The sequence below is a fragment of the Trifolium pratense genome, linkage group LG2 (assembly GCF_020283565.1).
Source record: "Trifolium pratense cultivar HEN17-A07 linkage group LG2, ARS_RC_1.1, whole genome shotgun sequence".
NCBI lineage: Eukaryota > Viridiplantae > Streptophyta > Magnoliopsida > Fabales > Fabaceae > Trifolium > Trifolium pratense.
In genome coordinates this window covers 7,570,892-7,589,204 of record NC_060060.1, presented here as the reverse complement: position 1 = coordinate 7,589,204, position 18,313 = coordinate 7,570,892, and the positions used below count along the sequence as shown (strand labels likewise).

General features: G+C 34.8%; 1 protein-coding gene across 2 annotated transcripts; it reads left to right on the top strand.

Moving 5' to 3' along the window:
- The first annotated feature begins 964 nt into the window (after nucleotides 1-964).
- On the top strand, nucleotides 965-17,040 carry LOC123909953 (ubiquitin C-terminal hydrolase 13-like). 2 transcript variants are annotated; one of them, XM_045960904.1, is made up of 32 exons: nucleotides 965-1,279; nucleotides 1,601-1,670; nucleotides 2,208-2,361; nucleotides 2,473-2,630; nucleotides 3,176-3,441; nucleotides 3,532-3,750; nucleotides 3,839-3,947; nucleotides 4,032-4,147; nucleotides 4,621-4,719; nucleotides 5,610-5,719; nucleotides 6,569-6,643; nucleotides 7,332-7,410; nucleotides 7,531-7,677; nucleotides 8,027-8,107; nucleotides 8,230-8,349; nucleotides 8,697-8,819; nucleotides 9,263-9,340; nucleotides 9,425-9,513; nucleotides 9,595-9,703; nucleotides 13,112-13,180; nucleotides 13,820-13,930; nucleotides 14,107-14,162; nucleotides 14,271-14,448; nucleotides 14,523-14,624; nucleotides 14,707-14,778; nucleotides 15,089-15,154; nucleotides 15,375-15,440; nucleotides 15,620-15,706; nucleotides 15,808-15,924; nucleotides 16,074-16,148; nucleotides 16,258-16,344; nucleotides 16,487-17,040. In XM_045960904.1, exons 1-32 carry the CDS (start codon nucleotides 1,250-1,252, stop codon nucleotides 16,526-16,528), a joined length of 3,360 nt encoding a protein of 1,119 aa, XP_045816860.1. In that variant the 5' UTR covers nucleotides 965-1,249; the 3' UTR covers nucleotides 16,529-17,040. The 2 variants fall into 2 exon arrangements, with proteins under 2 accessions (XP_045816860.1, XP_045816861.1); XM_045960905.1 differs by having other exon boundaries at nucleotides 1,004-1,279; nucleotides 1,604-1,670.
- The last annotated feature ends 1,273 nt before the right edge of the window (nucleotides 17,041-18,313 follow it).

Genomic DNA, 18,313 nt, shown 5'->3' with positions numbered 1-18,313 from the left:
AATAATTTAGGGATCAAAATTTGCTAAAACATAAATTGAAAACATTTATCAAACACATCATCATCATCATATTTTTTTTATGCAACATCATCATCATATCATATAATTAAACATAACTCATCATGCTTGATAATAAATTAGCACCACATTAGCTAGGGTTTGTGCCAAAAATATGGACAAAATGAGATTGAAAATTCGATCCAACAATAATTACAAGTGATGCGTCAAAAACAAACAATAAAATGTAAATTTACTATAACCTTTGCGCGTGCACACATACACTTTGGCGCGAACACACACACACACGTGCACATGTAACTAGATATCACATTATACTATAGATAATAAATTGCACTCCATCTCACGACCTTTGAGTAAAACAACATATAAAAATTGTTCAAAATTTAACAACAATTATGCCACACTCGATAAATATTAAATAGAAACTTATGACATTACCCGTCCTCACTATTATGATGGTGGTCTAACCGTTATCATTGAATAATGAACTTAAAAAACGAATATTAGTGTTCAAATCACATCGTATCATATAGTCCAGATACATAAGTTATTCAATGAATCTGAATAGTTGAGTTTTACTTATAATTAAGGATAGAGGGAGTACATAAGATAATAAACAAGAAAAAAACGAATATTAATACTCAAAACACATCGTATCCTATATTATCCAATAAACCAGAAAAATAAATATGAGTGCTCAAATCACATATATCTTATCCAAGATAATAAACAAGAAAAATGAATATTATTGATAAAATCATATCATATACTCCCTCTAGTCCTAATTATAAGAGAATTTTTACTTTTTAGGTTGATTGAAATGCTAATATATATATATATAAACTATAATAATATATAGTCCAAATAAATTATTTTTTTAATAAACCTAAAAAGTAAAAGTTATCTTGTAATTAAGACCGGAGAGAGTCCTAGCAATGAAAATGAAAATAGTAAATAAATAAAATGAGCAGACCCTAATGAATGGTGTGATTACGCCGTTTGTAAGAAAGTAAGGCCCACAGAGATGAACTCGACGAAATGAAATCTCCCAATTACCCAAACCCCCAAATAAAGACCAAAGACCTCTTCGCTTCTTCTCTCTTCTCTCCAACCAGCTTCTTCTTCTTCTTCTTCTTCTGCTGATCTCATTCTTCAACAACAACACACACCACTCTCTCTCTCTCTCTCTCTCTCTCTAACAATTACCCGCGCAGGTTCCAAATTCACCATGACCGTCATGATGTCCGCTCCCATTGACGTACGTCTATCCCTAACCTCCTTCTTCTCTCTTTCTCGCGCGCGCACACACACTCACTTTATGTGCTTCTACTTATTGATTACTCACGATTGTTTTCTTTATTAGGTCAATTTTATTTCTACTTAACTTGCAGGGTTTTCGTTTGTTTGTTATGATTTTGATCTGAGAGACTGAAAATTTCGTTGCAATTTTACAATTTCGGTGCACTTCGGGTTTCAATTTTTAGGGCTTTGTTTTGAGGGGTTTGGTAATTTGGTATTATGGTGGATCCGAACTAGGTTGTGATGTGATGTATTTTTTTTTTTTTTTTTTTTTGTGCAGCAGCAAGAGGATGAAGAGATGCTTGTGCCACATGCCGATTTGCCTGAAAACAATCATCAGCCGATGGAAGGTAGTTATTGTTTTCTGCTTCTTTTGATCTGTGTGGAAAATTTGTTATTTTTGAAGGAACTTTGTTTTACTGTTTTCTTAGCTTTTGTTTCATGTAATTGAATTGCTTCAAGAATTTGGGGAAAGTGGTTTGTTCGTTATTGCTTGATTTTAAAAAACAATACAGAGGGGAGGGTAATGAGTGGTGGGTGAAAATTTGGCTTAGTTGTAACTTGTGAGTTTCATGCTATCACATTTTGAATGAAGAAAAATTGTTCAGTAAATGTGCTGTTTGGATCAATTTTAATACAAAATCAGCTTGTTGGCTAAAAGTTATACAGAATCATGTCAAGTCCAAATTAATGTACAGTTGTTGATTGCTATGCATATCTTTGTTGACCGTGCAATTAATTATCTTGTCTTTTTAGTTATATTACATGATAAGCTTTTGGGGGGTGTAGTTAAGTAATGCCATACTCCCCTCTTTATAGTTTAAAGTTTTATGATAATTGCGAAGAGGATGGGTAATTGTGTTTTTTGTTTCTTGTGATGACATTAGTTGTTGCTGCTCAACCTGAAACTGCCAATGCTGTGGAGAGCCAGCCTGTCACCGATCCTCCGCAAACCAGATTCACATGGAGAATTGACAATTTTACTAGACTGAATACAAAAAAGCTCTATTCAGAAGTATTTGTTGTTGGTGCTTATAAATGGTATTTTTTTTAGAGATTTAGTTAATTGGTTATTTTTTTTTTCAATACGCTCTGTTAGGTTTACTCAATTTCATTGATTTCCTCTCTCTAACTTTGTTGTATACTTGACAGGCGTGTGCTTATTTTTCCAAAAGGAAACAATGTGGACTATTTGTCCATGTATTTGGATGTCGCAGATGCCGCTAGTTTGCCCTATGGTTGGAGTAGATATGCACAGTTTAGCTTGGCAATTGTTAATCAAATCCATAATAAGTTTTCCGTGAGAAAAGGTAACCCTTTTGATTTGATCTTTACACTTGTTACAAAATGGCACTGACTAGTCATAACTGTATAAGTAGGATAAAACATTGCTGGAATTAAAAGTGACAAATTTTGCAAGATGTATGTTCTATGCAGCATCAGTACTTCATATTTGAAGGTGTGTTCAGTGTCCGACACGTGTTGGTGTTTCATATTGTATGTTGCAATTGATGGATGCAAGATCGTTTGATACCTCAATAATCTATAATCTATTATAATAAATTACTTGACACCTTTATGCACTAATTATTCTGCCTTTGGCCCTTTTGTTCGGAATTCACATTCACTATAGGTTCTCAGCATTTTTGTTAACCTTTGGTTCCAACCGCTTGCACCGTGTTTGCAAATTAGGTGGAAGATGAGATAACGGGTTTTATAATCTATTTATGCCAATCGAACTTGTTAGTGTTATTTGTATCAAATTTTAAGCAAGAAAAAGGAAGTGGAAACTGGAAATGTCAATTTTTTTATTAAGCCAATAATCTTGTTACTTCATTTTACTTATGTTATGCAGATACACAGCATCAATTCAACGCACGGGAAAGTGATTGGGGTTTCACATCTTTCATGCCTCTTGGTGAATTGTATGATCCTAGTAGAGGGTATCTTGTGAATGATACTCTTATAGTAGAAGCTGAGGTTCTTGTTCGTAAGATTGTGGACTACTGGAATTATGATTCAAAGAAGGAGACTGGCTATGTTGGGCTTAAGAACCAAGGAGCTACCTGTTATATGAATTCTCTACTTCAAACCTTGTACCATATTCCTTATTTTAGAAAGGTTAGAATTGTTAGTCTTATTTTGTTTTGCCTGAAGTTCACTTGTCTGATCGTAAAGTGTGGAGGTTGATTCCCGGATATCACATTCCAGGCTGTGTACCATATGCCAACAACTGAAAATGATATGCCCTCTGGAAGCATCCCTTTGGCTCTTCAAAGTTTATTCTACAAGCTCCAATACAGTGACACCAGTGTCGCAACAAAGGAGTTGACAAAATCTTTTGGATGGGATACATATGATTCTTTCATGCAGCATGATGTTCAAGAACTAAATCGGGTCCTTTGTGAAAAACTTGAAGACAAAATGAAGGTATGAGAAAGACCTTTGGTATTTTCTGCTCACAGACTCTGATGAATGACGGTATCAAATGTTTATGGTTTATTTTATTCATTGTTAGGGAACTGTTGTTGAGGGAACTATACAAAAGTTATTCGAAGGACACCATATGAACTACATAGAGTGCATCAATGTGGACTACAAATCAACTAGAAAGGAGTCATTTTATGGTACTTTCTTATGTGTTGTAAATTCATACATTTGTTTGTGCCTTGTCACAGGCACTAATTTAATTTTATATATACGCATGTTAGATCTTCAACTTGATGTCAAAGGTTGTCGCGATGTTTATGCTTCCTTTGATAAGTATGTTGAAGTTGAACGTCTTGAAGGGGATAACAAATATCATGCGGAACAATATGGTTTGCAGGTTAGTGGTAATTGGTAAAAGCTCAAGTGGCTTTTAATAAATTTCCAGTGTCATTTTGAGAAGTTAATTTCCTTGTATTGGAAAGAAGATTTCTGTTTTCTTGTGTGTGTGTGTTTAATATTTTTATTCTAATGTCTTTTAAGAACAATGATTTTCGCCATTTCAAAAGTAAAAAAAGAAATTGTGTTGCTTCTAGTAGGGTTAAAACTTTGATGGTATTCGTGTTCTGGAAACTGCCATTGGATAGCTGTCAATGCCGTGACTGGCTGTTTTTAAGCCTTCCATAGAAATGTTATATTTTTTGGCAGGAATTTATTTGTCTATTTCAAACATTTTGTTTATTTCCTTTGAACAATATAATGATATTTCTCTAAATCTCTTGTATTTATCAGAATGCCAACATCTAAGTGTTTTAATTTTTATTGAGTTTGGTTCACAAACTAATGAACATTTTATTGGTACCATCATTTCAGGATGCTAAGAAGGGTGTCCTATTTATTGATTTCCCCCCTGTCCTTCAGCTTCAGCTGAAAAGATTTGAATATGACTTTATGCGGGATACTATGGTTAAGGTTGGTAGTCCAATGAATACATATCTTTATACTCTCTTGATATTTGTTCGTCAGTATGCAAGGAAGTTAGCAGTGTCTTGGTATTTTGAAATTTCACTACCACAAAAACACTGAAATTGAGGTTCAATTGGCATACCCATTAAAGAGTATTCAATCCGAAAAGAAGTATCAGCAAAAATAGCTCATATATTTTGGAATAATTTATAAGCAAAAGTTAACAAATTCTCTCATATTTAATGATAGTATGTCTAAATCACCCCTCATTTAATATAACGTTTTATATTTCCAATGACCCAACTTATTAGTCATGGAGGGTAATTTAGACAATAGACTTGTTTTTCTTATTGGGATTGCATAGATTAATTGATTAACTACCTTTCTTAATATGCATAATTTGATCATTTTTGCTTATTACTCATTTCGGAGGGAGTAAGATACATCTAGTGCGCACCAGCTCTACTGTAAAATGCCTATGAAGATTTGGCATGTATATGGTCTTTGGGAAACAAGACTTTTGATCGAGCGGCTTTGTTGGAACTTCAAGGATAGCACATTATGGAATCAAAATACAAGTGGAACTTTAAGGATAGCTTGTTATTGAGCGGCTTTGTCTGTTAATATATACTTTTCTTTTGCACATTACCCTGTCCGAAAGGTTTTTTTTTTTTTTTTGGGGGGGGGGGGTGATAGTTGTATTTATGCATATACTTCCATTATTTGAAACCATTAGACAAAAGGAAGATTTTTACAAGGGTGAGCTCAGGGATTCACTGTTGTCATCACAAGTTCGAATGTTTCTGTTGATTTTCTTTCAATTTTGATGGAGAGATGGCACTCTTTTTAAATCTTTCGTGAGATAATAATATTCTCTTTATGCCCTTGCTATGTAGATTAATGACCGTTATGAGTTTCCCTCACAACTTGATCTTGATCGTGAGAATGGAAAGTATCTATCACCCGATGCTGATAGGAGTGTCCGCAATCTGTACACACTTCACAGGTAACTAAATGGTGTGTCTGCAGCATAGTTACGGATTGCATGACTTGATTCTTTGAGCACCACCTTTCTAATTTTTTACTTATATCATTTGCATTTACTGTGCCAGTTTATAAGCTGTTATTGCTGTAAATGTTGGCAGAGTTTTTTCCCATATACTTTTATATATTTCAATTAATTAATGCTTTTTATATCAGAATACAATAAATTGTGTGGTTGACAGTTGTACTAAACATTCTTATAAAAGAAAATGTGAAAGTGGCTATGAAAGCTTCCTCTTGATTAATTTCTTATGAGTTCATCTCCTCATAATTGGGATTATTTAAGAATGTTCCATTTGGTGGTTGGTAACATGACATGATTCTGTAATCTGTCTTTGATTTGTCAACAGCACTAGATCGTTTCCTGAACTAGTCACACACTAATCTGTCTTTGATTTGGATCCTCTAAAGCGAGTAAAGTGTAAAGTGAGAAAATCAAGGGTTGAGATCGTAACAACCCTATGATACTTACTTAATCTATGATTTGTTATGATGTACAAATAATATCTACCTTTGATCTGGATCCTATGGCTGTACATGTTGGCTGTGGTTTCTCCCCATGTAGTTTATTTGTTGCAGTCAGTTAGTGCTTTTTTTATCTGGAAGGAATAGTTTATGTTTATACATACATAAATCATCTTTTATCACAAGATACAAAAATCGTGCGATTTTTTTGTTTATCTATTGCAAAAGATTTTTCTGTTTATACATTAGTTCATCTTTTTTCTTTCATTCTATTTACAATTATACTATGCATATTTGGTCTTTGCTGTTTTCTTTTGTAACATATTTTAATTTATTTTTTCCCCAGTGTTTTGGTTCATAGTGGGGGCGTGCATGGTGGGCATTATTATGCTTTTATCAGGCCAACTCTCTCTGAACTGTGGTACGTATAATATTCTCAACTTTAGAGATCATTTCTGTTGGTGACTACCATTTGAGCTTGTATGTATTTGTTGTGCATATGTGATTAGAGCTCAGCTCATGTATAGGTAGCTACATATGAAGAACAATTAGTTGCTGTTAGTGAGTACACTTTGTTTAAAGATCTCAGGTCATGTTACAAGCATGTATTTGTTTATAGGCACAGCACAACCATTCTGGCAGCTACAATAGCTATTATGTTTCAAGGACACATATCGGCCTCATGAAAATTACAGATTCAGACATTCATACTCATCCAATTTTGAAATGAATCAGCGATTAGGATGGTTGTCTCAGATAGTCAGATAAATGCTAAACTATCATGTAAAGGCTGTTTTATTTAATGTTTATCAGTTCTACACTTATACAATCATATCAAGTGTGTAATGGGAGATTAGTTGCATGAACCATATGGTAGGTAATATTTGAAATCAGGCTGTGTATGTGGTAGACAATTGTGAAGGACGCATCTGTTCCTTGTTATTTTGTGTTAGATTTGTTGATTACTGTGATTCCAATAATAGCTGTATTTGAACGTGACTACCACACAACATACTTGAAGGCACTTTGTCTTCTTTCTGCTGTTTTGAATTGCCTTTTTGGCAATATTGGCTCTGACTATGACTATATTTGTTATGGGACTGGATCAGGTACAAATTCGATGACGAGAGGGTGACAAAAGAAGACAATAAGCGGGCACTAGAGGAGCAATATGGTGGTGAGGAAGAGGTAATTCCGTAATTGCTTTATTTCCATTGCCATGACATTTTTTTTTGAAACACATTGCCATGACATTTTATCCTTCTTAAATCTTGTCTATTATTTATCGCACCACTTGTGTTTTAACAGTTACCCCAAACAAATCCTGGATTCAATAACCCACCATTTAAGTTCACCAAATATTCAAATGCTTATATGCTGGTGTATATACGTGAAAGTGACAAGGACAAAATCATATGCAATGTGGATGAGAAAGACATTGCTGAACATTTAAGGGTGAGCATATTTCTTATCTACTTTTAGTACTCAGAATGAAGTAAGCCTTGTAAACCAAAACATGTTTTCTGTTTGTCATGTACTTGTATGTCTAATATTCAAAACCAACTTAGGTGCTGTTTTACTTGATAATGGATCTAATAATGCATGTCACAGATCAGCTTTTGCAATAAACTTGATAACTCAACTCAAAATTTTGCTTTCTAATGAGAAGTGCAGCATGATTTATATTTTATAACCCACAAGCCAAGATTAAGCCTAGTTCAATCTGTTACCGACCCCTACTTTTTATTATGTTCTTTAATTTGTTATGAAAATCTGACACAAGTTTTTTAATGGATTGATGCAGGAGAGGTTGAAGAAAGAGCAAGAAGAAAAGGAACACAAAAAGAAAGAAAAGGCAGAGGCCCATCTTTATACCATTATAAAGGTTCTTAGTTTTGACCTTGGCTTTTTTTAGGAATCAATTGAGTTGAGCATTATTTGTCTTTTACTTCAGAATTTACACAATCAAATTGCATTTAGTATTACTGATAGTATGATATTTCTTAGGTGGCACGAGACGAAGACATTGAAGGGCAGATGGGAAAGGATATCTACTTTGATCTTGTAGACCACGACAAAGTGAGGAGTTTCCGTGTACAAAAACAGACACCTTTTAACGTTTTCAAGGTATCACCATTAATCATCCTTGTTCACTTGATGGCCTGGTTTTGTTTACTTTTTATTGAACAAATTGTAACAGAGGGCAGATAATTTTTTTCACATAAAGTTCTTTAAAACATTCATTTTCAGAGATCTTTTATTTTTCCAACAATACTAAAATTTGAAAATTATACTTTACTTGGAAGATATATAAATATATCACACAAATCAATGTGATCTGACATCCTTTGTAGTAATAATTTTCAATTTTATATTTATGATGAGACGATTGCTTAGTTTGATTTAGCGCTTTTGTTTAAAAGCTATTTTACAGGTGTGATTTTTATGTTTGTTGCATAATCTGTGATTTTCAGGAAGAGGTTGCAAAAGAGTTTGGTATACCAGTTCAATTTCAGCGCTTTTGGCTATGGGCTAAGCGGCAAAACCATACTTATCGGCCTAATAGACCATTGACACATGCTGAGGAAACACAAACTGTAAATTTTCTTGCTTGCTTGGAGATTCTCCATATTGTGTTCCCCTTATATGTTCCCCTTACCCTTTTTTCTGACAGTTGGGTTCATGATTCAAGGGAGATACGATCTGTAAAATTACATGGAAACACCTTTATGTTTATTTACTATAACTTCAAATCATCTATGGTCAGCCTTCAAATTACCTGGTTTTCCTAGCTGTGGCTGCTTTGGTAGATTGCATATATTGGGACGGATGTATAGTTAATTCTTTGTGGGTTTTCCATTGTCTTTTATTTATTATTCCATCTTTAGCTGACTGTTTTTTAATTGAAAATTAAAATGCAACTTCTTCAAGTATTTTGCAAAATTTTATGGGCCTGTGGTTTGTTTTTCTTGTTACGAGCGTGCTCAGATGTTTGAGATTCTTGTCTAGTTAATGCTCAACTTTGAGAGTGCTTTGACAGGTTGGGCAATTGCGAGAAGTATCAAACAAGGTTCACAATGCAGAACTGAAGTTGTTTTTGGAGGTGGAGAAGGGGATGGTAAAATTTATTATGGAGGTGTATACATTTTAATAGCACAATTATCCAAGCACAATCTTTTTGAAAATCTGTATTTTTGTGTAGGATTTATGTCCCATTGCACCACCTGACAAGACAAAGGATGATATATTACTTTTCTTTAAGCTATATGATCCTGAAAAAGAGGAGCTTCGGTACCGACTAATTTATTTGTTTTAGCATATTTTGTGTGTAGAACTTGGATTGACACATTCTTTGTTTCCTTGTAATGGCAGCTATGTTGGAAGGCTCTTTGTGAAGTGTACTGGCAAGCCATCAGAAATCTTAACAAGGCTAAACGAAATGGCTGGTTATGATCATGAAGAAGATATTGTACTTTATGAGGTTGGTTTGTATTGTTTCCTTTAATTCAGTCATTAATAGAAAAGAGAAAGTAGACGAGAATTGTAATCTCAATTTTTGTATTTTATTGAAAAGACCCGAATAGTTCAGTTTACAAAATTTATAGGTGTTTTATCGTACACCTATATTGGGTTTACCTACACCCAGTGTAACTGCCAGTGCCAGCTGGCAGATCCCTATAACTAACTGCTGCCAGCCTGGCAGCAGGGAAACAAACAACAAAAGCTTGCTGAGCAAGCTAAAAGTACACATATTGGCAAAACAAAACAACTAACTAAATAGAAAAACCGCTTGAAATTAGAAAAACCAATTTTGTATAACCAGTTTTGTGGGGTACTGTTCAAGCTTAGCAGGTCAGTTATTGTTCAATGAAAATACTGAATTTATAGAGTAGATGGTAATCATGAGTGAGATAACTTGGGTTATTTAAGGACTTGCAAACTTTTTACTTGTCACTTGTCATTTTCCTATTTTAGCTGTAAATGTATATTTTTCTATTAGATGTTATGGAATTATCAGTTGGAAAGTGACTGGTGTCAACTAGCTCCATACCCGTTTAACCTTTGGCCACAAGTGCATTATATATTTGTTAATTGTAATTTGTAAGAATGAGTTGAGCCCCCAATATAAAAATATAATATGGTATTAGAGTCTATCCATTTGGGTCACACACCAATCCCATTAAGAAAAACCCAAGCCCAAGATTGATATAAGATAAGGCCTGAAAAGTGTTTCTAAAGAGGCATTCCCTTATTATAAAAAAGAGAGACATTCCCTCATCTTACAAGCCGGTTTTGTAAGGGACGTTGCATTTGGCCTAACCTAAATTCTAAGATAATATTAGAGCTAATCCGAAATCCACTAGGCTACCTACTATGTCACACTCCAGATGTCCAGTCCTAGGTGTGTGTTAAAAGTCCCACATTGAATGAGATAAAACCTGAAAATGACTTTATAAGTGGGAGAAGTTTGGCCCGGCTTTTTTGAGTATGTAAGGTACTTTAAAATTAAAAAGTAAAATAATAACTTTAAAGGAGAAGTTAAAGTTGTTTGGTAGTTATTGAACTTAAAAATTAGCTTAAGTTATATATTATTTGGTAAAACATTTGTATTAAAAAATTCAATTTTAATATAAATAACCATACATGAAGGCTGATACACTATAAAAAGCTCCGTATACAGTTTAAAAAGTTCATTATGTCTCCTTCTAAAGTTCCTTAATTCTTAATTTTATGTGTTAATGTGTTAAATATAAGCTCTTTTTTACTAAGAACTTTTTAAAAAAATTGTTTGGCCCAACTTTTCTCTTAAGGAGAAGAAAAGTCTAAAATAAGTTGGGCCAAACACTACCTAAATATTTTTGTTGATTATTCTATTCTCTTTTTAGTATGATAGATTTGGTTTCCTATATATTAGGATATTTAGTTTCCATATTTGATTAGGATATTTGGTTTCCTTATTTTGTGATTCTAGGATAGATTTAGTTTTTTTGACTCATATTTATAAGGATATTTAGTTTCATTTACTGCAAAACACTGTTCACGCGTGAGTTCTGTTCATTCCGGGCGCACTGTTCATTTAGCACGCACCGTTCATCACACTGTCGTTATATAAGGCTACTCCCCATTGTGCGGGGTCCATGTGCCGCTCTTCAAGTTCTACTGGTTCAGTTTTTTAGTCCCTTGGACACTGTTGTTCTGTTTTTGTTGTGTATCTATTACTGTGTGTCTCTCACAGTTGTTAGAACATTTTTCTTTGGTTATTTGCAAGTGTTTTTCTGTTTGGTTGATGGTTTGATTTGATGGCTGTCCAACAAACTTCCGCTGCAGCCACTTTGGCTCATGTTGGTGATTCTACAGCTTGTCTATCTCACTCCGTGGGATCATGGATTTTTTAGACTCCAGTACTTCCGATCATATTGTTGGTAATCCCTCTCTTATCTCTAACATGTTACCTCCTAAAATACCTCACAACATCACTCTTCCTAATGGTTCTAAAGCACAAGTTACTGGTATTGGTCAAGCTTTTCCTTTGCCATCTCTATCCTTGAATTATGTGTTATTTGTACCTGATTCACCTTTTAATTTGATATCAATTAGTAAACTTGTTCTCTCAACTGTTCCGTGACATTTTGTTCGGACTCTTTCTTTATACAAGACCGAAGTACGGGAAAGACTATTGGAACAGGATTTGAATCACACGCTCTCTATTACCTTAATCCTCATTCATCCTCCGTTTGTGGTGTTTCTCCGTCGCCGGATATCATTCATTGTCGTTTGGGTCATCCAAGTCTGGATAAGTCAAAGTTGTTAGTTCCTCAACTTTCACATTTAAAGACTCTTGATTGTGAGTCTTGTCTGCTTGGTAAACATGTTCAAGTGTCTTTTCCCAGTAGTGCCAATAAAAGATCCATGTCTTCATTTGATACTGTGCATTCTGATATTTGGGGTCCTAGCCAAGTGCCTTCAAATTTAGGATATCGATACTATGTCACTTTCATTGATGATTTCTCGCGATATACTTGGATGACTTTATTAAAGAATTGTTCAGAATTATTCAGTGCGTTTCAGACTTTTTATTCAGAGATAAAAACTCAATTTGGGAAAACAATTCGAATTTTGCGAAGTGACAATGCCAAAGAATATTTTTCCAAACAGTTCAACTCCTTTTTGGCTTCTCAAGGTATCATACATCAGTGTAGTTGTCCACACACACCACAACAAAATGGTGTAGCTGACTGGAAACATCGTCATATAGTTGATACATCTCGGCCCTTATTGATAAATGCTCATGCTCCTTCAAAATTTTGGGCTGATGCCATTCTCACCTCTTGTTATTTGATCAACCGCATGCCATCCTCAGTATTGAATAATGAGATTCCACATTCTCTTTTGTTTCCTAGGGACTCTCTATATCCCCTTCCTCTTCGAGTGTTTGACTCCACTTGTTTTGTTCTTGATCTTTCTCCCGGTCGTGACAAGTTGTCTGCACGAGCTCAAAAAGGGCATCAATGTGTATTTTTGGGGTGTTCTAGAGTTCAAAAAGGGTATCAGTGTTATTGTCCTTCTACACATCGTTTTTATGCAGATGTTACTTTCTTTGAAGATATGCCTTTCTTTGCAAGATTAGATACATCAGAGTCTACTCTGCAGGTTCTACCTATTCCATCATTTGAAACATCTGTCATTATTCAGACCTCTACAACCACAGATTCTACATTATGTTCTCTTTGTATTTTAACCATTACATTTACTGTGGTGGCATTAACGCATTATAGCAGATTGAGTGTGTTATGTTCGATAGAAAAGTTGTAGTTGGAGTGCATGTTTTGTTTGTGATCTGGATTAGACTTTGTTCCTATATTGAATTGACCGAGCCTTGTTTTTGCAGGAGATTAAGTTTGAGCCAAATGTCATGTGCGAACCTATTGATAAGAAAGTAACATTCCGAGCAAGCCAGGTATGTCCATAATTGATGCTGATTGATCCTGTTTTTGAAAAAAATATTCCTGGAAATCTTGATAATTGTATTAATGGGAATGATGATTGCGATTTCTGGTTGGCCAAAACATCTGGGTGGGGACTGACACATCCTGCTTGGAGTTGTCCGATTCCAGTGATTAGCTTTGGTCAACTTCTAACGGTGGCAGAGCCTATAAAATTCTGTCGACAAGTGGCTGTTGCCATCGTTGGCTGAAGGCTGATCACTGTCAATTACAGTTGGTAATGGTAGAGTGGCTGATTTCTTGCAACTGGAGACTTTGGCAAGTGGCAGTGGCCGCTTGTGGAAATGATGTGGTGGTGGACTGGTGGTAGGTTAAGTAGTTTAAACAAATCATGAATTTAAAGTACCCCCCTGCCTTGAGAATAGTGCAAACCCACCTTTGGAATGACAATCTGGGTATCATCAGAAAAAATGTCCGGGAAACACTTTAGATTGGGAATATTTTTGGAGGGGTTTTACCAAACATGAGAATCCAAAATCCCCATGTAAAGATTCCCAGGATTTATAAAACAATACATACAATACATGAACCAAATTCTTCGATTGAGTTGCTGTATCTTCTATTGGCATGTTGACTGTATTCTTTATTTGTAGCTGGAGGATGGAGATATTGTATGCTTTCAGAAAGCTCCTGCAGTGGATAACGAGGAACAAGTCCGCTATCCAGACGTTCCCTCATATTTAGAATATGTTCACAACCGCCAGGTACTTTCAATTTTTGCCTTACTAAATGCAGTTTTATTTGGTTTTAGGTGATGTGGATATGAAACCTTCCCGAATGCACAGGCTTGTGCATACGTGCAAAGCTATCTTGAAGTTCATTATGTTTATATTTCAAGAATTAACATCTGAAATCACTTGTCAATCTGTTATACTCTTAGGTGGTTCATTTTCGATCTCTGGACAGACCCAAGGAAGATGACTTTTCCTTGGAGATGTAAGCATCTTGGAACTATATTACCAGATAGCTGGTGTAAGAATTTATATACTATTATGCTTAACTCTACATCCTTGTTCTTATACTCTTAAGTAAATTGGTTTATAGGTCAAGGCTTCATACATACGATGATGTGGTGGAGAGAGTAGCTCAACAACTTGACTTGGATGATCCATCCAAAATACGTCTTACCCCTCACAACTGCTACTCTCAACAACCGAAACCTCAGCCTATTAAGTACCGAGGCGTGGATCATTTGTCTGATATGCTAGTTCATTACAATCAGGTATTAATTGTTTAATACGTCTTAATATTAGTTTTTGAAAAATATTACATCTTATTTCTTTTCTTCGACATCAGACGTCAGATATATTATACTATGAAGTACTCGACATCCCTCTACCTGAATTACAAGGCTTGAAAACTCTGAAAGTTGCATTTCATAGTGCCATCAAGGACGAGGTATGGTGACCTTATTCTCTTCTATTTTCATCTATATTTTTAACATTACCCTTTACTATATTTCTTTACATTGTTAAATCAGGTGGTTAGTCACACCATCAGACTCCCAAAGCAGAGCTCTGTTGGAGATGTCCTCGATGATCTTAAAACAAAGGTGAAATTGTTAAGCTTCAATTCATTAACTGGTTACATTTTATGTGTAGATAAGACTCTTGCACCATATTATGGCCACAGGTCACAATTGCAAAAAACTAGTACACCTGGCTTCATCTGAATAACGAAGAAAATAATAAGAGTGTCACTTAGGTGAAGCTATCATTTGCATGTTTTGAGCAACTGAGATTTCAATGTTGACTGAATTATAATTTTTTCAAATAAATTGTCAGCGTTCCCCGATATTAATTTTTCAAATGAAACAATAGTATAATTCTGTATCATGCTCACTTTTTACTATTGTTGCTCAGGTAGAGTTATCTCTTCCTGATGCTGAGCTACGTTTGCTTGAAGTCTTCTATCACAAGATATACAAGGTATTTAGTTACATCTGTGTTGATTATGACTCACGAAATTGTTAGATTTTTTTGTTATTGTTGCAAAAAAATTTATCTGTAAATCATAGTTAAACTTACTGAATTAAGTATAATTATGATTCTTCAATTGTACTTGTTTCTGTCTTTCTGGTTTGACTATTAGACAAAGACAAATTATTACTATTTACATTTATCCCTTCCTGCCAATCTGCCTGTGCAGGTGTTCCCATCTAATGAAAAGATTGAAAACATTAATGATCAATACTGGACACTGCGAGCTGAGGAGGTAGGAATCTCTTTCTATTAGTGGGGTTTGAAATCTTTAGAGTATGACATATTCCTTCTTTTATTTGCTCTAATAATAAGACCGTCAAATTATTCTCTGGACATTAGATACTATTTTTAATTGTTTGATTTCTCTCGCAAAATAAATGAAACTCGGGTGGGTTTATTCAAATTTCACAGATTCCAGAAGAAGAGAAAAACATAGGTCCACAGGATCGTCTAATTCATGTGTACCATTTTACTAAAGACACTGCTCAAAATCAAATGGTAAATAGTTTTAATTGATTCAATTTTTTTTTTTAATTATTGATATCTCTAATATTCACGCTGTTGTTAATTGTGTATTTTGTTTTGCCTAAACTTCACAGCAAATTCAAAACTTTGGGGATCCTTTTTTCTTGGTTATACATGAAGGTGAAGCTCTATCTGAAATTAAAGTACGAATACAGAAGAAACTTCAAGTTCCTGATGAAGAGTTTAGCAAGGTATTTCCCCACTTACCTGGGTTGTTATTTGTTACACTTGCAGCTTTCAAAGTCATTTTATTTTGCTTGATGGTTTAACTTAACAAAAATTGATATTATATTTGATTTCAGTTAACCTAACTGTTTTATCATTTTTCTTGGTTGGCCAGTGGAAGTTTGCTTTTCTATCACTTGGGCGTCCTGAGTATCTTCAGGATTCAGACATTGTATCTAGTCGTTTTCAGGTGCATTAATTGAAACTTAGTAATTATCTGTTTCTCTTGCTTGATATTCAACACTAATTTTGTGTTTTGAATTTGTTCATACTCCACTTTTTTGGTATCGTTCTGATAGAGGCGTGATGTTTATGGTGCTTGGGAGCAATATCTTGGTTTGGAGCATACTGACAATGCTCCTAAAAGATCATATGCTGCGAACCAGGTTTGTGATATTTCTAACAAAAGCAAGATTTTTAAAGTGCATTATTTGAGTCTTTTTGGATGTGTTTGTCCACTTTGCTGATTACTTAAGGTTGGAAAATTCTCTGTTTAAACTGTTCAAAATACATTGGTTTTGTTTTCAGAATCGTCACACGTTTGAGAAGCCAGTAAAGATTTATAATTAGATCACTATAAATGAGTTAATGCATGGGATGAATTCTGCATTGTTCTACACCTTAGGGATTGTAGAGAAGGCGAATATAGCAAAAAGCTACTCTGTATAGGCAACTAATGAAATTAGCAATTCAGATGGTGTCTGCAGTCTTTTAGTTATGTGTATGTAATTCTTTCTGTCAGTGGAGTAACACTATTATCAACACCTTCTATGTCTGCCGACCACAGCACCTTGAACTTATTTGTACTTCCGTTTTCATATGGAGGTTCTTCAAATTGAGGTCATTGATCATTGAACTGTATAAGTACATAAGATTTTTGGATTAGTGAGTGTATACAGGGTATAGTTGCTTGACTTTTGGTCATTTTATTTATTGCTTCTTGATTTTGTCTAGTTCGCAGTGTTGATTTATGTGTGGGCTGCATAATGGTGTAGCAAATACAACTTTTATGTAATGTAAAAAAAGATTTGCCAGCTTCCCATAAATCTCTGGCCAAAGCATAATCTTATTACAATTTCATATGCCCTCCCTCCTCCCTCCCTCCCCCCTTCCCTCTCTCTCTCTCTCTCTCTCTCTCTCTCTCTCTCATAAATAAATAGATGAGGAACCTCATAGATGAGAATAGTACTCTCTTGACTCATGCTAAGGCTATGATGGGATTTTGGTATTAAGCTCTAGTGCAGAAAAGTTAAAAGTCAATGAAGGTATGGTAGATGGGGGAATGAATTAAGCTTGCATTTTACTTTGTACTTCAGGAGTTACTCTGATCGAAAATGTTCATTATTTCTGCTCATTGGAGATTATTAATGAGAAAAAATCTTATACCGACAAGAGAAGTGACCAATAAGTGTCATACGATTTTAAAGAGAACATGTGTTGCTTTTTGACCTATTTCTTAGCACTTATGTAGAAGCCAGAAGGGATCGCATTTATTGAGCAAAAAAAGATGGATCTCCCTTGTAGGTGGTAAACTGATATTATTCAGGCTCCAACTAGGAAGTTAAATTATGGAACATCTACCTCACATGGCCCTTGAGGTTCAAGTAGTTTCTCCCACCAATCGACCAGACCAATAAGGTGAAACAATCTGAGAATGCTGGCACCATTGCCTTCTATGAGCATAATGCACCAATTCACGGTGAAGAAACAAACACCAAATCCTACACAAATTTCATCTTCTCCACATCACCTTCCTTTTGATTCTTCTCCACATCCTTTTGATCTAGAAAAATTGCATTTAGATTCCTTGAATGCAAGCGAAATGGGTCAAGGAGCAGTTTAACTCGTTCTTGAAGAGTTCTGAATCAAAGCAACTCAATTTGGATTGGAACCGACTTCGTTATGGTAACATAAGCAGAGAAAAATTGATTTAAGCAAATTCATGCATGGTACATTACGTTCGGAAGATGCAATCAGAATTGGATTTTTATAGGTTCTTCGGAAGATGCAATCCGAACTCGTTTAGGTTCGGAAGCTGGGAACCGAATTGGAGTTTTATAAGCTCTTTGCAATTGGGATCCTATCTTTCTTTGCAATTGGATTTTTATTAGTGGTATGCTAATTCTTCAATTAGCCAGATTGAAAAAGAGCTTTGATGTAAATGATTATTCTCTTGTGATTTTCAGTGTATCCTATTGGAAGATGCTTTATGTGAATTTTGATAAATAGGTATGTACCCTCGTTAAGCTTCACTTTGGATTAGATTAAGGGGGAAAAATAAAGGACATGAGATTAACTTGCACATCAGTAAGTGTGTACTGCAATACTTCGAGTTTTTTAAAATAGGAACCCAAC